Source organism: Macaca thibetana, chromosome 4 (assembly GCF_024542745.1).
Source record: "Macaca thibetana thibetana isolate TM-01 chromosome 4, ASM2454274v1, whole genome shotgun sequence".
Lineage (NCBI taxonomy): Eukaryota > Metazoa > Chordata > Mammalia > Primates > Cercopithecidae > Macaca > Macaca thibetana.
Window position 1 is genome coordinate 68,698,820 of NC_065581.1, and position 23,980 is coordinate 68,722,799.

Here is a 23,980-nt window from a genome sequence, read left to right on the forward strand (position 1 = left end):
CTCTGTCTCAAAAAGGAAGAAAGAAGAAGAAAAAAGTACTTCTATAACACAGTTCTCCCTCCTTGTTTCATTTGCAGAAGAGACCAAAGGGCCAAGGCTTCTTCCCTTAGAAACAGCCATATGTTCTACGATTCCGAGATTTTTGCCTATCCAGGGCACCAGTTTGGAGTGGGTGTAAGGTTACCCACAAATCAATGTGATCGTCCAGTTGTTACTGTTCCTTTTGTTTCACGAGACGTTCGCTCATTAGATGAGGTGACTGATAGCTCTGACTTTTTTAAGACCACACGCACTCTAGGTGGCTGCCCTAAGTACAGTCGCGGCAGCTGGGATTTCCTGTTTATATGGTGCCCAGCACCATCAGCTTTTGTCTTCTGCTGCAGCTAAAGTGTCTTCCTCCTGGACCAGGGAGAGGGGGAGGGGGTGCGGACAGGACCCGCCTGCTGACGGTGACACCTCCTCGACATCATGTCCACGCCAGTCCTCAGCTCCCGGAGCTGCGCGGGATCCCTCTTCCCGCTCAGCTGGGAGATGCCCCGGGAGGGCGTCCCCCGGCTCCGGGCTGCGAGGGTAGCAGCCGACCCCGATCCACTCCGGGGATAGCCGGGGGCCGCGTGAAGGCAGGTGTTCCGGGGAGAAACGAGGAAGTAAGGCGCGGTCAGGGGCCGGCGGCGCTCGGCTGGGGGCCGCAGTTGGCTCCCCCGAGAACTCTGGGCAGGCGGCCTCTCCCGCTTGTGGGGAGGAGAAGGAGCCGGATGGGCGGGTTCAGGCGCGCGCGGCGGCGGTCCCGGGGCCGCCAGCTCCTCCCCGCGAGGGTGCCTGTCCGCCGCTCGCCGCGCTGAGGCAGTGCGGGGCGGGCGCGCCTAGGCTGCCGCCCAGCGCCCTCACCGCGGCCATGCCCGGGCCGTAGAGCGCCTGCCGCAGCCCGCGCCCCGCAGCCCCGCAGCCTCGCGCCCGCCGCCGCCTCTTCAATGGGCAACCTGCTCGGCGGGGTCAGCTTTCGCGAGCCCACCACCGTGGAGGACTGCGACTCCACCTGGCAGACCGACTCGGAGCCCGAGCCCGAGGAGCCAGGGCCGGGCGGCGGCAGCGAGGGCCCGGGGCAGGAGCCCGAGCAGCCCGCGCAGCCCCCGGAGCGAGCCGGCGGGCGGTCCCACTCCAGCCCCGCGCCGGACGAGGACGCCGAGGCGGCGGGCGCCGAGCAGGTACGCGGCCCAGCGGTGGCTTCGGGTCGGGCCAGGGCGCCCCGGCGCCCCAGAGGGGCAAGTGCCAAACCGCCCTCGCGCGGGGAGGGCAGGGGCGCCAGGTGGCTGCTCGCCCCTGCGACCCGATCCCTCTGCGCCGCGGCTGACCTGTCTCCCAGTGGAGCCCGGGGGCCTGCAGGAGCCCAAAGCGCCGAACCCTCCCACTGCCGGCCTGGGGCCTGGCCGAGGGCACGGTTCAAGGCAGAACCCAACTTGAATGGGTGTTTTCTTTGCCTCTGCAGCGCAGCTGGGTTATGCGAAGGTGCGGTGGGAGGAACCTGTCTAAAAATAGAGGTTTGTGACAACCCCTCTAGTCCGTGTTATTGGCAACAACAACAACAACAAAATTACTCAGAATAAGGTGGGGCTACAAGTGCAGGCAGCCAGCGCTCTCCCCTACAGTGGGGTCTAAACCGTCGTAAGTGTAGGCCCTCATCTGAAGTTCATACGTCACTGTTCTGCCCAACTCAGGCCTTTCAACCTAGGATTCAGGGTATTCACGAATCTCATTTCACCAGAAGACTTGTTGATCCAACTGTGTTTGAACCGTTTGACTAATACAGCTTGGAGGAGAGGTTAGGCAAGAGATACGTAACCCCCTTAACCTCTGATGCACTGAAAATAATCAGGAACTTTAAAAAGGAGGAAATATGTAGTCGGCTCCCTGAAAAAGTGTGCATCCTAGAGGTGGTTCAGGTTTGAGCTCCGCATTAGGCCCTTCTCTTTATCAGCTAGGGGCAATGGAGATTGGGAAAACGGAGCCCAAAGTCCAATGTGACCACAGGGTTTTGGGGGAATCATAACCTAAATATTACAGCTAACACTGCCTCAACCATCTTGATGATCAACTCTATTTAGGTGAGGAGGAAATCATAAAGTCTTAGTGCAGGCTCTGTGCTAAACGTGTTATTTAAGTGACCTACAATTTTGGGGTGGGGGTTTGCTGTGTGGTCTCCATTTTAGAGAATACTGAGGCTTAGAGAGAAAGGAAAACTTGCCCAAGATCATTGAAGGAGAGGATGATGCAAACCCAAGTCTGTCTATCACTGATACCAGCGCCTTGGACCTGTGGAATTCTGAATTTCCATCTGCCCCTGTGTCTGGTTTGCTGCTGTTGTTTTGCATTGCTAATTCAATCTTATTAAATTATTAGATGCTGCATTCTCATGTTTTTCCCTTCCGTTTGTCTCCCAATTAAGTAACCTCCTACAGAAATTTGGAATATCAAAAAATACCAGCTAAGATTCAAGCCAACTTACCAGGTCCATCTATATAAAACATTTTAATAATGTTCAGTCAGTTAGTCACAACCCCAGTAACTAGTAGACTACACCAGCCCTCCCTATTCCCTTTTAATGATTAATTTTTCTTGTTAGTATCACCATCTGACTTCCCCAAAAAATCTGCTTTTCAATTTTGCCTTTTGACTGACAACCCTGTTTGTTGTCTGTTTCTCAGAGCCAATCCACTTGCAGGTAATACTGGGGCTACTTTTAAAGCGTATCCCAGACTGACTCCTTCACACCACTTCCATTGCATCGTCCTAGTCCCTCTGAATATTGGACAAATGATGGTGACATTAACCACGACAGGGAAGTCTAGGGAGAATGCAGCTGTGGAGGTTAAATCAAAGATTCTCTTGAGTTTCATATCCTATTAGACATCCAAGTAGAGTTGTTGGGTAGTTAATTATTTGTTGGGTAGTTAAATTACATCTATGAATGGAGACTTAGTCCAGGACTAGAGTCCTCAGCATCTGAGATCAATGATATTTAAAGGCATAGGAAGATAAGGGGTTATCAAGGAGTGATGACGAATGAGGACCCTAGGCACCCCTCCATTTAGAGGGTGTGAAGAGGAGGAGGAGCCAAAAAAGAAGGCTGACAAGGGGTGCCCAATGAGATAGAAAGTAAACTAAGAAAGTGTAGTATCCTGTAAGCCAAATACTGACAGTTTCAGGAAGGAGGGATGCTTTAATTGGCCCAGTACTGTTGGGAAGTCACCTGAGGTGAACATTAAGAAATGGTTTGGCAAGATGGAGATTTATTGGTGAAGTTCACAAGAACTATTTTTTTGGAGTGGTGAGGACAAAAGCCTGATTGAGGTGGGTCAGGGGAAAATGGGGAAAGAAGAGAAGGAGACAGAAAGTATGGGCAATTCTTTGGTGGTGATCTACTATAAAAAAGGAGTAGATATATGGATCTGTAATTGATGGTAGGCTTGGGTCAAGGATGTTTTGTATATTTATTATTTTAATATTAAAGATATTGCAGCATGTTTGTTTGAGATCCAGAAGAGAGGGAAATTTTGATGATCCAGGAAAGAGGAACAATATTGAACAACAGAATCCTTGTCTGAGCAGGTGAAAGGGGTCTGGGTAGAGTCCAAAGGGAATAGGGGTTGGAAGAGCAGGAGCAGATGCTGGCAGGACACAGTCATTCTTATGATAATCCTGAGAAATAGGTAGGGCATGAGTCATTATCTTTATTTCAGAGATGATAAAACTAAGATTCAGCTAAATGATTTGCTTAAGGCCTCACAAATACCAAGTAGCAGCGTTAAGATTCCTAGTCTTCTGACTCCAAGTCTTGGGCTACTGATACTACACCAAGGTTTCCATATATCCTTCATTTTTTAGTGTGACTGAGATTGATTCAGACCTGGACTTGAACCCAGAGCCTGGGATTCTTGTTCTTGCACTGTCACTGGACTCTGGATGGTGTGCAACTTGTCTAAGCTCCTGATACCTTGTTTCTAAGATGGAAATACTAATTAACTGTCAGTCAGGTGTGTTTTAAGAATCAAATGAAATAATGCCTTTTGACTGTCAACCCTGTTTGTTGTCTATTCCACTATATATGTAAGTGCTTTGTAAATGGAGAGTGCTTTCTATACAAATGTAGGATGATGATTCATATGGTTGTAGCTCAGGCTAAATAGATTCAGAAACTTGCTAGGCAGAGCTATTTTGAAACTTGTGGCAAGGACCAGAATTGAAGCTTTTTCTTGATTATGTAACATGACAGAGTAACTAATGTTAAGCATCCGAAGATTTGGTGTTGAAGTAACTCGGTACTTGTAGTAATAGTGAGAATCACGCTTCTTCAAAAATGTGTGAAAATTACTTAGAGGATGCCAATCTGTCAACACAGATGGAGGACAGGGGTTGAGGAGAAAAGAATTTGGGGCAAAGCTTTTAATGACTCTTAAAGGTCTAAAGTTTTTCTTTTTCATCATTGTCATCAGCACTTTCTCCTACATTATAATAGTACATATAGGGAATGCAAATCGATTATATTAACCCACATCTTATACTTTAAAAATCAGTTCATGGTGATAGGAATTTTGCTTAGAGTTTAAATAGTATGAGTAAACTTCTACATATAAGTTATTTCAATCGGACATCATTCCATTTAAGAGCATTTTATTGCTTTGTGTGCATATATTTTAAATATTTATATCACATTGTATTATTCAGTGAATAGATGATTATTCATGCCTTTGTGTACCTGTCATGGTGTTATAAAGGATGGAGTTTAGAAAGATAGTTTGTTTTAAAATCTTTTCTTTTCATAAATATTACTTGACTTCTAAATACAGCTAAATGTTGCAAATTTAATGAAAATTTTCTTTGCAGAATTGATTTAGTATCTTAACATATTCTTAGTATTATGTAAAATATTCTGAAGTAAGTTTTATCATTGAATCACTTGCATAATCATCTAGTAAATAAATGTATTGAATTCCTTTTTGAGTTCTATTTCTGATGGATATTGATCCATAACATTGGCCTCTTTCGGTTTTTGGTTAATAATAAAGTGTTTTTTTCAGTAATATATCTTAGGACAAATATTATTGGTTCAAATAAGAAAAACAGGACGCTAAGAAATATTGCTAGTAAGCGTTATTAAAGGAACATTTATAATATTTTCATTAATCTGAACAGATTGACAATTTTCAGGGTTTCTTTATGGCTCTTCCTTATAAGTTTGTTCTGGAAATTTCTTTGTGAAATTATCTTGCGTCAACATGTAAACAGAGTTTCACTTTTTATTTCAGGGTGGTGATTCCACTGAAGCAACTGCCAAACCAAAGAGAAGTTTTTATGCTGCGAGGGATTTGTACAAGTACCGACACCAGTACCCAGTAAGAGTATAGAATGTTATGTTCTCAAATGTAAACTGTTTTCCTTCTGTTTTTAAATTTTTATGGTGCCACTGAGAAAACATGCATGAAGGGTCCTTGTACCTTTACTGTATTTCTATGTGCTGGAGATTGATTTATTTTTTCCTTTAGCAGAACTTCAAAGATATCCGATATCAAAATGACTTGAGCAATCTTCGTTTTTATAAGAATAAAATTCCATTCAAGCCAGATGGTGAGTAACGTACTACTTGATAAATTGCACTTTAAACAATCACATACTCTTGGTTATTCTTTGTTTATTTTGTGGTTTGTTTCACTGATTGGATTTACTTTGCTATGCAGTCTAATGTGTCCCCCACATCCTAGACCATAGGTTTGTGAGCATGCACTTGGTAAATTCTGGAGGAAGAGCTATGGATTAATGGTATCTTCCTTTTTTACATCACTATTATCTGAAAGATAGTAGGGACAATTTTTGTGAGAGGAAGAGAGAGGAGATGTATAGAACCACAGAATTTTAGGTTATTAAGGAACAGTAGAGAAGATCAAATACAGCTTTCTGATGTCAAAGATTAGGTCACTAGGACTTAAAGCTTAGGTCACTCAATTGCAGGTTCTAGAGTCCACTGTTCTTTCCATTGTACCATAGCTGAAAATTATTTAGCATGTGATTGAAAAGTGCTGTTTGTATTTAGAATTATCTTTCCTGTCAGTTTTCAGATTCAGGTATCAGGAATCTACAGCAATTCCTGTTTGGAGTTCCAATATTCTGGGAAGGGAACTGCAGATACAGTAGATCTCCATCCAACCCTGCCAAATACACTTGTGTCCTTCCCAACTCTGCAATTGCTCTCCTAGGATATTTTCCAAACCCATAGTGAGAAGATGCAGCTGCTATGGTAATATGACCACAACATTGCATATTTCATTGAGGCATCATGCTGTGGTTCATGGTGGTCATCCTAATTTTATCTAGGTCACCCTAGCAAAGCTGGCTTCTCTCCCAAGAGCCCTTTTCTGTGTGAGGTGGTCAGACTGCCCTGGCTTCTGCTATTTGCTCTCAGTGGAAACTGAGCCAGTTCCACAGCACTGTGAGTCATGGAATGAAGGTGATAGATTGCAAGGCTTTCAAGTGGCAGGACCTTGCATTCTTTGGTGAACTAACTCGAGGCAAGAGGTCTAAAGCCTGGATGGAGTTTGGGAGGAGGGAGTCCCAGTATTGTATACCGACAGACTTGCCAGTGTAAGTTAATATTTGAGAACATTGTTGACGTGGCCAGATCTACTTGTCTTTAGCTTTCTGGTATCCCAAAAGTCTGCTGTGATGTAGAAGGAAACCTCTGGATAAAATTGCACAGTTATATTTACTAATGATAGAAATGTGCTGCTTTATTTACTAATGGAAAAATATTGGCTAAATTATTCATTTTGTTAGGACTTGGGGTAGAAAAATCTTTTGAAGAAATGCAATGATAGATTGTTAATTTGAGTCTGATTTGAATTTCATACAATTTTCCTAAAGGAATGCCTTCATGTATTAAAAATATTGAACATAAAGCTATGATAGTACTTAACTCTATTTTTTTCTACTAAGGAATTTATTTTGTAAATATTAATTTAAAAAGTAATTTCAAGCAATATATTGAATTTTTGTTCATCTTTATTACAAAGTTTATTTTGAAATCTTATGATTGGTGGGGGTCAGAAGTTTTAGCTAAAGTCACATAAAATGTTATCCTAGTTTATTATATAAATTATATTAACTCACCTTCCTCCCTAGTATACACACCCATGCACATATGCACACACACACACTACTTGCCAGTAAGCATAATCTTGCAATAGTATGTTTCACTTATCAGGCAGGAGGAGTGGTAATTGGAAAGGAAAACAAATGGAAAATTACAGAGGTAAATGGTTTCAACATGCCAATAAAGCCAACAATATGATTCAAAGCAACTTTTTACCAAGCCTTCCGAGAATGGGCCTCTACTGTAAACTGGTGATCTCTGGAGGAAACAAGAATGAGATGAGTTATGTTTGGAGAAATATTATATTGCTGTGGGTTTTTTTTCCTACAAGACTGACTGAATGGCTAGTGAATTGTAAGGACCTTGACAGACATAGGAACCGGGAGGATTTTGTTTTTGTGAGTTCTTGTAGGGGAAAAATGGTTGGGGTAAAAAGGGCTTACTTGTTGGAACCAGAAAGATCTATGTTGCACTCCAAGATTTACTTTTTTTACTAGTGTGTAACTTTGAACAACTCGTCCAGTTTCTTCATTATTAAAATGAGGATCATAACACTGGGAGCGTTCTGTAAAGACTAAGCTAGATAATGTGCACTCTATGTAATATGGGCACAGCATTGGGTAAGCACTTACAACTTTTTCCTACATTTTTCTTTTCTCCCTTTCCTTCCCCTTTGTTTTCTCCTTCTCATTTCTTTTCTTCCCTTTCTACTCCCCTTTCTTTCTTTTTCCCTAGGATGCATTTCATTTTGAACCAATCTAGTATTTAAAGAACTATATAACTCCTAGGGCAGGGATTGGCAAACTTTTTCTGTACAGGGGTAAAGAGTTAATATTTTAGGCTTTGGGGGACAGTGGGTCTGTATTGCAACTACACAGCTCTGCTATTGTAGTACAAAAACCACCATAGACAGTACATAAATGAATGTGCATGGCTATATTCCATTAAAAGTTTACTTACAAAACAGCTGGCAGGCCACAGTTTGCCCAGCTCTGCTTTAGAGTACATTGCCCAACAAAACCTTCTGCAATTTGAGGTGCTATTTTTTTTTAAATTAGATTTATCACATAACTGAATATATGGGCATAGGGTATTCATCTTTTTAAAAGCATTATTCTTGTGTGCCATTATTAAATTTAAACAAGTTTTAATATAAAACTCAAGTGATTCGAGTCTTAAAATGCCTTCACAATGTTTTAAATGTCTGATTCATTTTTAAATATTCACTATTTAGGTGTTTACATTGAAGAAGTTCTAAATAAATGGAAAGGAGATTATGAAAAACTGGAGCACAACCACACTTACATTCAATGGTCAGTTACATACTATCTATCTTGAACCATGTCCTATTTAATCATGTATGTTTCCCAGACAATGTTCATAGAAAAATTTTATTTTTTTTAAAAATAGGCTTTTCCCCCTGAGAGAACAAGGCTTGAACTTCTATGCTAAAGAACTAACTACGTATGAAATTGAGGTAATGCAAACTCATTTCATTTTATACAGGGTGGCCAAATAATATTGCTATTTGACTGTCCTTGTAGCTCCTGAATCATTTCAGTTGACTTTTTTCACTTTTTATATTAGGAATTCAAAAAAACAAAAGAAGCGATTAGAAGATTCCTCCTGGCTTATAAAATGATGCTAGAATTTTTTGGAATAAAACTGACTGATAAAACTGGAAATGTTGCTCGGGCTGTTAACTGGCAGGAAAGATTTCAGCACCTGAATGAGTAAGTAAAGCCCCTGTGATAAATCAGGGGCCAGCATAGTTATTTTCCCTTGGTCAGAGTTCTCTGTGAAACACAGAAACAACAGCAGATGAGATGGGACCAGGAATTTGGATTCAAAAGCTAGTCTGAAATGCATTACATTCCTGTATCACATTCTAAAACAGAACAAAACAACAACAAAAAGGAACAAAATTCTAGGTAGAAACACAGTTATTCAGCTTCAGATCTGTTTCTCCCTGAAACCTTCCTATTGCCCACAGCCAAATGTTGCCTTTCCCCTCCTCCGTATGCCACATTTCTCGGAGTTTATTGTTACTGCTCGTGTACAATTCTGTGTATCCCTTCTTGTAGGCTGTAAGCTTCTTGGGGCATAATCTGTTTCTAAGCATGATGCCTTCTTAAATTCATGAATTAAGCCTATGATGGATAAAAATCATTTTATAAGAATGAGATGGGTCCATACTTTTTACTAAAACAGAGAGAAAATTACACTTGTCTTCACTATTAAGGTAAAAAACAAAACCTCATTTTTGGGTAATAAGTCCCAAAACTTATGAAGAACATTTTAACATAGTTTATTTGGAATTGTTTTGCTGTATTCATTTGGTTGGATGTTTATAACTTTTGTTAATACTCATAACCAAAGTGTATTTTTCTTAATATTTCTTCATATGCAAACTTTTTTCTTTTTTAATTATAGTTAAATTTTAACAAATTATAGTTACATTTAAACTAATCATAGTTGAATTATTTATGAATGCTGGCCTATACAGCCACCAGCTTTAAAGTACTTCTAAGCATATTATAATTAGCTAAACTGAGCAAGTACTAAGAGCAAAAAAGTTAAAACTAACCTAAGCAATTTTCCTTTGGCCACAGCAGTCTGAGTTTTGTGCACCAGTTAACTATTTTTTGTGTGTTTTTATAGAACTTTCATCTTGCTTTGGTAAGATGGGTATAAATATTAATGTTAAGCCTTCTTTTTACTTTATTACTTATAATCAATGATATTAAAATGGTAGTTTGTACTAAAACACTAAAGATATGGACATAAAGCTTTATGTTCCTGACTAGAAGACCCATTAACTTATAACTGAAGTTAAATTTGACTTATATAGGGCACTTAAAGCATAAGTATATATACCTGTACCTAAGCAATGCAGGTGGCTAGCTCTGGACAAAGTTTCTAAATACTTATGTTACACTGTGAAAGAACTACATGCAAGCAGCCTATTGACATGAAAGACAGCAAAAGTAAAAGTAAATCTTTTGAAAGGATTTGATAGTACCTCATTTTTCATGTACACAATGACTACCATTTTAGAGACTCACCTCAAACTTGTTATTTTTGGTTGGAATAGCAATCTTGCTTAGTCAATTTTTATTGAATGAATAAATGATGAATAAAATATGGTCTTCAGCTTAAATCCTCCTTGGAGTTTTGTTGTCATATCCTCTGATTTATACGTGGAAACAGAGTCTCTTTTTAAGGCTTTAATTAAACAATTTCCAGGGTTGAGGCAGGGGAAGGGAGCCTGAGCTAAGTCACTTCTCACTCCTGTGCCCCATCCTTTCTTTCTGCCACCTATTGTCAGCATAGAGCTTTTCAAGCTGTGAATTAACTGAGAATCTGCCAGAAAACATGCTGTTTCTTCTCTAGTTTAGTTGCAAAACATCTTTACTGACTAGATTTGAACAAATGATAGAGGATTCTATGAAAACGTCTATTCTATTTTCTTCTTCAATTGGGTCCTTTTCTGACTTATTGTTAAATGTCATAACTTATTTGTATTTTAATGTGTATAGCATCTTGAGTAGAGTAGGCAGGGAACTCAATATATTTATAGTAGCTAAGCAGAGGAAAATATTGAATCAAGGTGAAATGAAATAACATTGAGTGAACAACTGACCTTAAAAGAGGCAAAATATTTTCAAACATGAGAGTACAAATATATGGACCAACCACTAGACTGTGTTTTCAATTTTGTTTGTAATCAACTTGGATTACTGAGTCATATTTAGACTCTGGGGTGCCTTTTAACTTTTATTTTCTGTTTCCTAGTTCTCACCTTGTATGTCTTCTCTCTTTACCTCCCTAGTCTTTCTGCAATTTCAACACTATTTGCTACCCTTAACCTCTGTCTGGAACCTCAGCTTCTTTCTTTTGCCTATTGTGTAATCCTAAGATGGTTTATACACTATAAGGATTTTAGCCAGTCTCTTCTATACCATTTAGTCTTTCACTATGACATTTATTACAAGTCATACTGAAACACCCAACTGCTATATTTTGTAGTTTTGTTCTAGGATCCTCATCATTTTTTAACCCAAGTTTTTGTCCTTTTATACTTTTATATAAATATTTTTAATTGGAGAATATATAGATATAGTAAATGTGTACAGAAATTTTAACTTCAGCATTCATCTAGGATTGGCTATATAAAATTGAGCTGGTTGCAAATATAGTAAATTTTCTTTAGTCATAGAGTTCCTCTTTTTTAAAAAACAAATTCTTCCACCTTTCTATACATCTTTTTCTCACAGACATATGAAGCAGAATTGCCCAAGGTTTTGTCACTAAGTATTTAGAGTATGCAAACTCCACAGGAATGTAACAACTAAGTTGCTCCTGCTGTTAGTGACACATTGTCTTAACTGTACCCAAATTTGTATTGTCTCAAGTGTGTTACTTCCTATTTAAAAATACAGATGGATAAAACTGAGACATCTGTGCTGCATTTTACCCTCTGGGCTTCAGAGTTGAATGTTAAGACAATAATTTTTTAGTAAACATCCAGAAAGATGAAGATGATCAACTGTTGGGCTGAGCTTTTCCAGTGTTTGGTTAGTCTGAAACATTAAGGTTTTTGTTTCGTGCAAAGAAATGTTCTCATTGAAACATAAGGCCATGGAACCATACCCTGCCATCCCTTAATTCATCAACATCTTTATCCCTGCTTCCCAAGTAATTTGCTAATTATTTCAAAATAAAATCTTTAAGCATTTTTGGAAGCTAGGACAGGTATATATAATGTTTGCAGAAAGTTCCGTGTATGAGGTATAAAACAGGCTTTAGGAAGTTAGAAATAAGTGATGGCTATGGTTATGTGGCAATATTGGGTAAATAAATACCTGGGCTGTTGACAACACCTATGATTAATACATGTGGCTGATGATTCTTTTAGAATTTGACAAGGCATGTGTAATAAAGCAAAGATTGAGCTGAGTGAGTTTGGGGAGTTACATTATGAATTGTGACAAAATAGATTTGGCAAACATTCATCCAGTAATGGCATTAGTTTTGTGATAGAGAGGAAAGATGTTAGTGTAATCTGGGGGAAAATGTACCCTTGGAATCAAGGCCATTAGAAATAAGATTTAAAATCATCAGATAGGGAAAGAGGAGAGACTGACCAGAGATTGAAGAAAATTAGGTTAAGTTGGGATAGGTACAAATATTGTGGTCCTTAATCTCATATCTTTAAATTATAATACTAATAGTTTTAAATAGTATCTAGTACTTACTGAGTTCTATGTACCGAGCATGTGTATCATCTCATTTGATTCTTACAACAGTCCAGTAAGTAGTGGGCACTTTTCCCCATTTTACAGATAAGGATATTGAGACATAGAGAAACATAGTTGCACTTAGCTGGTAAGTTACAGAGCCAGGGTGTGAACTCAGGTCTGACTCCAAAGCCCATGCTCTTAACTGTTAAACTGTGCTCTGCTAAATAAGTCAGTTTTGTATCCTTTGTCAGAACTGTTCTAGCAAAGCAGAGTGGTTTTTGCCACCATCCTTACGAGTTGGCTTATGTGGTGGATTTTGCTGATCAGCTGGCACTATAAATTGCACCAGTCAGCTGTTAGCTAATGTGTTTATGTTTAGCAACGGTTACCTGTGATGAGTACAGTACATTGATGTTGGTGCAAATAAATGCTCTGTTAGAAAATTCATCTTCAGTGTATTTTCAGTAATAAACAATTCAACAGTGGTAATACATTTAAATCTAAATATTTTTCTAATGTGAAGAACTCAACAGACAAGGGAAGTTTATTTTATAAATTTGACTTTCACATAGATTGACATTACATTGTGGCCTAAGGATTTAATACCCTCTGGATTATTCTTAATGGTATCAAATATAGAGTTAAAAAGTCATTACACGGCATATTTCCACGGCTTACATTTCCATAAAAAATATTTTCCCAATAGTTTTCATTCTCCTGCCTTCCTGCACCTGATTTCCCCCACTCATTTTGTTCAATCCTCTCTTCCAGGTCCCAGCACAACTATTTAAGAATCACTCGTATTCTTAAAAGCCTTGGTGAGCTTGGATATGAAAGTTTTAAATCTCCTCTTGTAAAATTTATTCTTCATGAAGCTCTTGTGGAGAATACTATTCCCAATATTAAGCAGAGTGCTCTAGAGTATTTTGTTTATACAATTAGAGACAGAAGAGAAAGGAGAAAGCTCCTGCGGTTCGCCCAGAAACACTACACGCCTTCAGAGAACTTTATCTGGGGACCGCCTCGAAAAGAACAGTCGGAGGGAAGCAAAGCCCAGAAAATGTCTTCCCCTCTCGCCTCCAGTCATAACAGTCAAACTTCTATGCACAAAAAAGCCAAGGACTCCAAAAATTCCTCCTCAGCTGTTCATTTAAATAGCAAAACAGCTGAAGAAAAAAAAGTGGCACCAAAAGAGCCTGTGGAAGAGACAGACAGGCCCAGCCCAGAGCCCAGCAATGAAGCTGCCAAGCCAAGAAATACAGAGAAGGACAGTAATGCTGAGAATGTGAATTCTCAATCCGAGAAAACAGGTACTAATCCCACAGAAAAAAAGGAGAGTGTATCTCCTGAAAATAATGAAGACGGTGAAAATCATAACCAAGACAGTGAAAATCCTGGAAATACAAATTGCCATGATGTTGTACTAGCACAGTGAATTATCAGAAAACCCATAGGCCAGTTTAGGTTAGAGAGGAAAAAACTACTGTATCATTTATCCTAAAGAAAAGAGATGAGGTCAATTTCAAATTTTAGCCATCTGTTTGTGATTTCTGTCATAAGCATTTTGTTGTTTGTTTTTTTATTTTGGATGACAATGAAGTGAATAACTAATAAGGAGATTTAAGATAAGACCCCATAAATGAATGTATTCTGCAATGCTTTTAGGATGTGAATTTTCAAATTTTGTGTATAATAATTACTTTGAAAATATTTGCAGAGTATCTAGAAATTACCATGTAGTATTTGGTATGCAAAATACATTCTTTTGAGACATTATAGTCTACATGAAGGAAATAAAGAGGATAATTTCATTGGATTGCTATACCTTTACCTGATTTATGGATTTATTTTACTTTATTTTATTTTATTTTATTTTGAGACGGAGTCTCGCTCTGTTGCCCAGGCTGGAGTGCAGTGGCATGATCTTGGCTCACTGCAACCTCTGCTTCCCGGGTTCAAACGATTCTCTTGCCTCAGCCTCCTAAGTAGCTGGGATTACAGTTATGTGGTACCACGCCCGGCTAATTTTTGTATTTTTAAGTAGAGATGGGGTTTCACCATGTTGGTCAGGCTGGTCTCGAACTCCTGACCTTGTGATCTGCCCGCCTCAGCCTCCCAAAGTGCTGGGATTACAGGCATGAGCCACCACGCCCGGCTGATTTTTTTTTTTTTTTTTACTGTAAGTGTTTGATCTTTTCCAATGTATTCAGAAACTAATTTGGATTCTTTGATTCCAGTACCTCAACCTCAACGTGTTTATTTGTAGATTCTGGTAAGTGAAATGGATGTCCTTGTGGAACTGTGACCTCCCCAGCTTATCTGTCAGTCCTGCTGTCCTCACCTCCTTGCCTCTTTCCATGCCCTTAAGCCACCATCTTTCTCAGCTAGCATGTGTGTTTCTAGTGTAGTTGGCCCTCCATATTCAGGGGTCCAGCGTCTGTGGATTCAACCAACCGCAGATTGAAAATATTTGTTGGAAAAAATGGATGGTTACATCTCTACTAAATATGTGCAGTCCTTTTATTTGTCATTATTCCCTAAACAATACAGTATAACAACTATTGACATAGCATTTATATCGTATGTATTAGGTATTGTAAGTAATCTAGAGATGATTTAAAGTATTTTACATAAGGGACATGAGCATTTCTAGATTTTGGTAACTGCAGAGGGTCCTGGAACCAACCCCCTACAGATATCAAGGGACCACTGTGTACATTAGGATGATCTATATTGAAATCTACATGGAACAGAGTGGGACTTTTAATTGTATGACTTCAAGATTTTGCTTTGTTTAAATTAATAACACTGTTTTCAGTATTAAGTGCTTAAAAACACATGTTGATTGAAAAGTTCAAGATAAGAACTTTGCTCTCTGTGGCTGTTCCATATAAATTTGATGGTTGATTCTGAATGTAAATGACTGAATAATTAAAAAATAAGAAATTATTCATTTTTAAAAGGCATGCCTCTTGCACTGTGAACAGGACAGTAGTCCCTTAAACCATGAATATGTCAGTGTTCTGTGGATTATGAAATTAGTAATGTTGTTTAGCCCAAATGTGTCTTTTTAAAAAAGTATAGTTTTGTGCATCTCTAAGTTATCAAACTTCAAAATTGAGAACAAATTTAAAAGTTCATATATGCAACTCTAGTAAGCACTTATTATGTTACATAGCACTGGTTAAGAACGGTTTTGTTTTCTATATTATTACTAATTATTATTATAAATCAAAAGACACTGTGATAAGAACTTCAAAGCATACATACAAATATGGTTAAAGCAATGAATAGATGAAACATTTATACTTTATTTCATTTAGGAATGAATTAACTTTTTTGTTAGGCTTTTAAGAAAAGTTCTATTCATTTTATTCCCCCAGGGAATTTGTAATATGTCCTACTTCATATCACATGTCATCTTCTGTTGCCTCTATTGATCTACATTTTCCGCAATGGATACCTTGAAAATAATCACACTTACAGTATGCCTCTAGAAATATGATTTTACTGCTTTGAAGTTTACATGAAACATGCCAGTTGCTTACCTCTAATTTTTTATATGAATCTCAGTAGCACCTTTGTTGTACGTTCTATTCCAATAAGTATAGTATGGAACACTTTCTCATTTTTAGTTCCCATAATATGCCAGTTTTTGTTTTCCTAGTGTTCTGTGAGTATTAGGATTTGGCAGTCAGCTTTTGCATTTCAATTTCTATTTTACATGCAAGAAAAACATGGACACTCTTATGTGGTGCTTGTAGCTATGTTTCCATAGAGCTCAGTAAATAGTTCTACAGGGTTTAGAGGATGAGAAGCGATTGTCAAATTAGGCTGAATTGTAGAAACACAATTTAATTCAAAATAACTTACCAATTTTATATATATGATAAAGTGTTCAGACCACTTTCTAAATGCATAATATTAAAATACTGTGACCAGATATTATGATATTAATAAAGTTACCAGATACTAAAATCAATGAATATAATCTGAATTACTTAGAAATTATAGTATATTAGAGCCCTTATGAGTAAAAACATTTCATTTAGCAATTTAATTTTTAGAGTACTATTCCTACTTAGGGATTTTGATTAGATTGTACCATTAAATTTGAGAATATTTAGTCTCAAGGGGAAAACTTCCTGGCATCCATCTTAAATAGTGGCCTTTTCCCACTATGGTGTTTTTAAATGCATATTCACATAGAATAGTATGTTTCTTACATTTAATCCCTAAATAACTTAGATAATCATTCAGTGGAGAACAAGTAAAAGGATATCATTCCTTTTGGAGAAAAACATTGAGTGTCTAGAATTTTTTCTATTAATGCTTTGTATATTAGTTTTTTAAATAAGATCTATAGATATGTATTTATGTGTGTCTTATATATGAAACAGTTCTCTGGGTTTGACTCCTATGTTTTGTATTTTTAAAAACTACGACATGCTTGCAGAAATTCATTGAGAAGTTGTTACAAAAAATGCAGTGAAGCATGACCAAATAGCTAAAAATATTACTAGATCTTTACAAATCTATAGTCTTTATTGTTGTTGTACTGTGGAGTACAAGGATACTAAATATTGGCTATTGATAAAATACTAACTTGCATTTCATGGCAAATAGATGTTATATCGCTTGATTAGTCTAGAACATTTCTAATATTTTGTGCTTTCATATATCAAAGGAGATTATGTGAAACTATTTTGAAATACTGTAAAGTGACATATAGTTATAAGATATATTTCTGTACAGTAGAGAAAGAGTTTATAACATGAGTTTATAATTGTACCATTATACATTTTCATGCTCGATCTCATGAGAAATTCAAAAGATTAATGATAGAGTTGAAAATATGTTTACTTTCTCTAAATCAAGTCTGGTTGTCAACTCAAAAATTATGTTGTATAGTTTTATTTTGAATTTAGTTTTGGGACTACTTTTTTTCCAGCGTCAATGAGAAAATAAAATCTATAACTCAGGAGTTACTAGAGAAGTTCTAAGTATTTTTTTGCTAAGTATTAAAAATATAAACATATGAAAATGCCATAATGCCTGTCATAGTCATTGTTTCATATTTTGTCATATAAAATTACCTATCCTGCTTCTAGCTTTTATACTTTAATCTGAGTGAAAGTATGATGTGGTGGAAAGGAAAAACAGTACAGTGTTACATCTGAGTTAGTCTTTGAAAAATCAGAGTAGTAAATGAACCTCAACATTGAGTGGTCAAAAATTGGTTTAACCAAGTCAGGGGAGAATATTTGGGTAATTGTTTGAATATTACATTTTCAAGTTTATAATAGAGTTATGGCTGAGTATTCATCCATACTGAGTAATCAAGCATTTTTAAAACTATAATTGAGGCTCTTCTAAAGCTTTGTTTTCTAATCTAAGATATAAAGGATATTCTTGATCTTGCTTGATTGTAACTACATCTACACGTCTTTAATGTCTGTTTGGGGTGAGTGGCGATCTTCTGTTGTAGGAATGTTTTTGAAGATTTCTATTTTGTTTTCCACTTAGGAAATTCCCCTCTCTCATTTGGGGTATATGTGTTGAGTATAAGGTAGACTGTATTTAGACACGCTAGAATCATTAAATGTAGGTGAAGTTGTAGAGAAAAATGGCCTGGGTCAATGTAGGATCTAGAAAATTAGGAGTGTACATTTGCTGGCTTCTCTTTTAGTTTTGTACTGTTTATTACGGGAAAAGATTTGTGTGGGTAATCTCTTGGGTGACAGTGAGTACTAGTTATCCAACCCACCCAGCAGATTGTGTTCAGGGACAGAATGTGTTTTTAGATATCCCTTACTATTGAAATTAATAGTAATATAGCTATAAATACAACTGTCTGGAGGTATCCAGATGTGCCTTAACAAATGTAAATGGTATTCATTCAGAAGTTTACATTTTTACTCCATTATAAAATCTCATCATTGGGAACTTTCTAAACCATGAATATCAGTTCTTTTAATGAAATTTAGTTGGTGCTTTATCATTTTGGAGAAGTTGCTGTTTGGGATGATAGCATCGGTTCATAAAGAAGTGTCCTCATCATGATATTCAACAATGTGTTATATTTGACAAAAAGTGTTTAGAGTAAGAAAGACTAACTATACTGTCTGTTACATTTATTTATGCTTTTGGTAGTTTAGCTACTTAGCCCAATTTTCATTTTAAACATTCCTTAGTTACTAAAGTAATATTTATGTTTTGCTTCTTCTTAGATGTAGACAGATGCAGAAATAGAATTATATTAGAGAAATTATTAAAAGTTTAATTCCAGTAGGCAGTTGGAGAAATCTGAAACTAATTTGAAAAACTTTTATGCTGTAGTCTCATTAGAATCATGTAAAAAGCACTGTTTTTGCATTTTTCCTAGATTACAGAGAGTGTTCTTTGTCATTTTTCTTATTCTGTTTTGAAGTTTATTGTTTCAGTTATTTGAGGGAAATAACCTCTTAATATGTTTATTTTCCTGAATTAAAGTTTTCATGTAGAGAATACAATGAAATGTTTTGTGTTATGACCCAAACTGGCTGGAAGTAGAGTTCAGAGAGGGAGAAGGGACAAGAATCAGTGTGGGTGTCTCAGGAAAGTGATGCCAGTGCTGGGCTCCACCCTTCTCCACTGGCAGGATGGGTCCTCAGATTCTGCCCTGGATAATGAGGGTGTTGGGCACTGTGAGCTCTGACTTCTGGGGAGGATGGGCCATCATGGACTCCATACACAATTTTGGTGGATATCAGTTCTCATAAAATACCTGCTATCATTTATTTTGTAGTTATTTAGAAAATTGTGAGCAGTTGGGCACTAGTAAATTGTAGTTATATCTTAACGATCTTGGGAAACATTGAAATATGAGTTTTTTCCGTCACCCTTATTTATTTAATTTAAAAAATGAGGGAAGTTGTTCATTCATAGGTGTATATTAATATAAAATCTTATAAAATGATTCAGAGAAAAGGCAGTAATGGTCACTTACTGTGCTAAAATACCTTTTTTTCTAAAAATATTTAAGCTTTAGGGTTTGTCATAGTTTTACTTTTTAAATTATAGTTTGTGTAACAATTTACATTAACTAGAGAAATTAGATAGATTGTAAGTTTTGGTACTAAGAAACATTTACGTTCTGCACTCATTAGTCAAATGAACATTTTTTTCCAGTGCTAACAGATTTTGTTTCATGTGAAGAAAAATAAAACACAAATGAAATAAAAGTCTAGAAACAGCAACAGGAAACTCACTACAGAAATAAAGACATAACCCTTGATAAGTTTGTGTAAGTGCCAGAATTATTGGAAGCAGGTGACGAATGATTAAGAAAAGCTTTATTGTGGGGACATGCTTTAAGAATCAGCTCTGTATTTGTGCCAAGGAGATCAGGTATTGGTGTGCAAACAGATCCCATTAATACTCTGATTTGAACCATGAATTCCACCTACTCTGCTTTGAAGCCCTCCAGTAGACTGATAGATGTAATTAAATGATCAGCTCCAAGTTTAATTCCTTTGCCTGTGTGTAGCAACAGTTGGTAATTTTACAAGTTAAATTGATGGACTGGCTGCAGATAAGAGAAAGACTAGTGGTAGGTGGTTTGTGAGTGAAGTAACTCCCACACTGTCAAGAGTTGACAGCGTATTGTGTGGCATTATAATTGTGAGAAACAAATGAGAGCAAAATGTTAGGTCCTTTGACAAGCATTTTCCTCCTGTTTTTAAAAAGGGCTTTAAGTTGTTTCCTAAGTAAGGTAATCTTTCTTTTTTAGTATTATCTAAGAAGAAGGATGGCAGATTATGTCATTTTGGAAACTATCATGTCTCTTGTGTTTTAAATATTTCAGGAAAATGGCTACGATTGTTACATAGACGTGTGTTTTACTTATAAGCTCTGATTCTCCAGTGGCCACTGGGCCTTCTCTGTGCTCTGTATTCAACTGCAGTATGAATTACAGAATGCCGTGCATGTTTGTTAGTACCAATACCATGTGTATGTGGTAGAAGTTGTAACCAGTTTCTGGATCTGTATGGTACTATAAAATACTTATTTTATAATTCTGTAACCGTATGGCAGTGTTATGCCAAAAATGTATAAAGAGCAATAGTTTCTGTTGCTTACTGCTGTATTTTAAAATATTGTTTCTAAAATAATAGAGTTAGAGTTCCTTTTGAGTAATTATTTTTAATAACTATTGCCAAATATACATCCTGTAAAACTAATAAAAGCCACTACATCTTAGTTAACATTTTAGCATTGTGCTAGAGTACATTATGGTGATTTTGCACGATTAAAATATTTTTAAAGAACTAGAAAAAGTGACTTGCTGTTTTCCTGTCATTAAACATGTATTTTTTATGATTAACATATAAGACTAACATTATTTTCTTTTATTCTAAAAAATAAATATTGTGAAGGGTGAATCATATGTATATATGAAGTTATTTTTATTGTCAGATTCTACAGAATAGATCACATATATAAATACTTGGATATTGATTGTTATCTCTTTGTGTAATGCAGTTTTAAAAATATTTTTCTTACAGATGAAGGAATATGAATAGCTAATGAAGGTGAAAGATGTTTTTCACTTAGGTGGGCTAATATTTAAGTAGTCAAGTTTTGATTAAGAAAAATTGAAATTGCAAGATGAAAGTGAAGAGGTTACTCTAAGACTCACAGGACAATGTAGACAAAAATGAGGAGAAGCATAACATTTGAGCTTGGCTGCATTCTATATAAGCAGGGAGAGAGGATGAAAGAACTAAGAATAAGTTGTAGTAAGAGAGTGAAGTTAGATTGTGCATAACTGAGAAACTGATAGCAAATAATAGCCTCAGTGGTGAATGAGCATGATTTTAACTTCAGCCTTTTGTATGAGTGGTTTAGTAGAGAGAGAAGTGCACACATGCAGTCATTTTCATAAGGGAAGAATGAATACATTCTGGTAACAGAAAATACGATTTTCTTTTCCCCACAGATTGAATGTCTGAAGGTATTGAAAAAGTGAAAGAAAACGAAGATTCTCAGGATAGTAATAAATGCAGGACTGAGCCTGCACTTCTGCAAGAATGTAAATTTTAATACGGGAGAGATTCTGGGAAAAGATTCATAACATTTTCCTTATTTTAATCCTAAAGTGGATGCAAAACAGACAAGCTGGTATTTCCGGCATGAGGGGAAATCCCAGCCTGGATAAAAATGATGACAGGCAGTTTGGCTTGTTGTGGGTGATTTTAGGCTTTGGCAACTTGACTGAATGAGTTGTCAGACTAATATGGGGAACAAGTAAAGATTACCCTGCCCTTGGAATTATCTCCATGAATATGTAGGATTAATTGGAAGAGCATTTTAAAATAGGACACTAAAGAGACAGATTTGAGAGTAAGCATGGATTCAACTATTCAGGAAAACTGGGTTTATTAATTTTGCTACAGTAATTAACATTCTTCTGTTTTTACAACTATTGCGTATTCACTACCAAAGAATATACAAATATTTTCTCCTCAAACGGTATATATTTTTGTTATTATTGAAATATCTAGTTTTGTCTGCTCTCAGCTTTGGAAAAGAAAGAGGTTACAAGAAGAATGAATAAACAAAGGATAAATGGTAGACAAGGTGAACCAAATGAGATCTGACAACTCACCTTAGAACACTGAGGTTGTCTGACATCTTTAAATGAATGATTTAACTGTTGTGAGGAAGAGAAGTTCAAGAAAAAGCCCTGAAGGGAAAAAAAGTAAGGGCAGAGAGACATTTTGTTGAATGGGGAGAGAGCAGGCTTTGAAGCCAGATGGACTTTGGTACAAGTGGCAACATCATCAATTATAATTGACTGTGTGGTCTTGGGGAAGGAGTGTAAATTCTCAGGGTGTCTGGTCTCTTGTTGGTAAGAATACCTGCTTTGTGAATTTCTTGGAAGGACTGGAGAGAGTGTAGGTGAAATGCCAGGAACATATTCCAGACACTCGTTAATAGTAGCTGCTGGGGCTCTAGAAAAACAAAACAAACAAACAAACAAACAACAACAAGATGCTTAGTTATGACAGGTCTTGTGTAGCATTTATTTTAATGAAAATCAGTCTAATCAAATGGATGTTAACCAGGATTATAGGTCGAAACAAATACTGTAAGTTTTACTTTTAATTTTAATATAGTTTTTCTAAAAAAGCTAGCAGGTATGGAATTAATGATTTTATATTAGACACACTGATATTGACAGGACAGAAAATTTCCCTCACTGTGAATGTAATGAATGTACAACAGCCCTTTGTTGCTCCCTTAATAATTTTTTGAAATGGTTTCTTCTCATCCAAGGAAAGAGCTGGAGTGTGAGACAGACGTGAAGCCTTTCAATCAGATGACCTTAGTTTATTTTTAGTACACTATCAGTTTGATTCTTATTGAAAGCTGGAAACTTTAATTTCCAATCCTCCAAATAGATATGTAATTCATATCTTATTGGGAGGCCACTTAAAGTTAACACTATTTAAAAATGTGTATGCAATTAATTCTATGAACATGGTGGCCTAATTGCCATTATTTTCTTACAACTGGAGTTAGAAGAATGAAGAATTTTGTGCTAAAGAAACATTCGTCTTTCAAAATTCAAAATTATAGATATTTTCGTACTGTGACATTAAAATGAGGCCACTGGAAGTCTTGGGTCATTGTCTTGTTCAGCTGTTTATCCCCTCAAAGCACCACCCCTGTACTATACAGAAGAAATGAAATTCTCATTGTTTTCAATAGAAATTGAACATTTTTATTTTCTTTGAAAAACAAAAATCTAGGCCGGGTATGGTGGCTCACGCCTGTAATCCCAGCACTTTGGTAGGGCTGAGGTGGGTGGATCACCTGAGGTCAGGAGTTTGAGACAAGCCTGGTCAACATGGGGAAACTCCGTCTCTACTAAAAATACAAAAGTTAGCTGGGCATGGTGGCGTGCGCCTGTAATCCCAGCCACTCGGGAGGCGGAGGCAGGAAAATCGCTTGAGCCTGGGAGGCAGAGGTCGCAGTGAGCCAAGATCGTGCCATTGTACTCAAGCCTGGGTGACAGAGAGAGACTCCGTCAAAAAAAAAAAAAAAAAAAAAAAATATATATATATATATATGGCATTCAACTAATTTCTCCTCATTTTATCTGTTTCGATGTCCAGAAATGAGAAGGGAAATTATAGACTTGTATAGTTGGCAGTGAGTGTGGATCCTAATTTTGCAGATAATGAAGGTGAGGGATGGACAGGTGTCATAACTCTGCTCCTCTAAAAGCTGTAGATGCAAGAGTTTGAGGGAACCCAAGCTATGTGACTCTTTTCAGTGGCTTTGCTATGTGTGGTTCTTTTTAACTCAGTGAACACCTCTTAATAGAATGCATTCAAGAGCATCAGCCCAGACAGTGGGCTGACCTGTGCTGTGGTACTAACCTAAGACCAGAGTCCTCTTCATGAAAGAGGCTTACTCACCACTTAACGTGTTTGCTACCTGGCCAGTGCTTATGTTTGGTAGGTTCTGAAGTAGGTCCAAATGCTTCCATTTGGGAAACAAACCTTACTGGGTCTCTGAAAACTGGTCTTTGGATATAATCATGTCT

The 23,980-nt window shown here is 37.2% G+C and overlaps 1 protein-coding gene across 3 annotated transcripts; it reads left to right on the forward strand.

Moving 5' to 3' along the window:
* The first annotated feature begins 845 nt into the window (after positions 1 to 845).
* OGFRL1 (opioid growth factor receptor like 1) lies at positions 846 to 20,702 on the forward strand. Of its 3 annotated transcripts, XM_050788891.1 has the most exons (8): positions 1,114 to 1,205; positions 5,304 to 5,390; positions 5,541 to 5,622; positions 7,253 to 7,300; positions 8,376 to 8,454; positions 8,552 to 8,618; positions 8,729 to 8,874; positions 13,156 to 20,702. In XM_050788891.1, exons 4-8 carry the CDS (start codon positions 7,285 to 7,287, stop codon positions 13,817 to 13,819), a joined length of 972 nt encoding a protein of 323 aa, XP_050644848.1. In that variant the 5' UTR covers positions 1,114 to 1,205; positions 5,304 to 5,390; positions 5,541 to 5,622; positions 7,253 to 7,284; the 3' UTR covers positions 13,820 to 20,702. The 3 variants fall into 3 exon arrangements, with proteins under 3 accessions (XP_050644845.1, XP_050644847.1, XP_050644848.1); XM_050788888.1 differs by lacking the exon at positions 7,253 to 7,300 and having other exon boundaries at positions 846 to 1,205; XM_050788890.1 differs by lacking the exon at positions 7,253 to 7,300 and having other exon boundaries at positions 846 to 1,205; positions 5,544 to 5,622.
* The last annotated feature ends 3,278 nt before the right edge of the window (positions 20,703 to 23,980 follow it).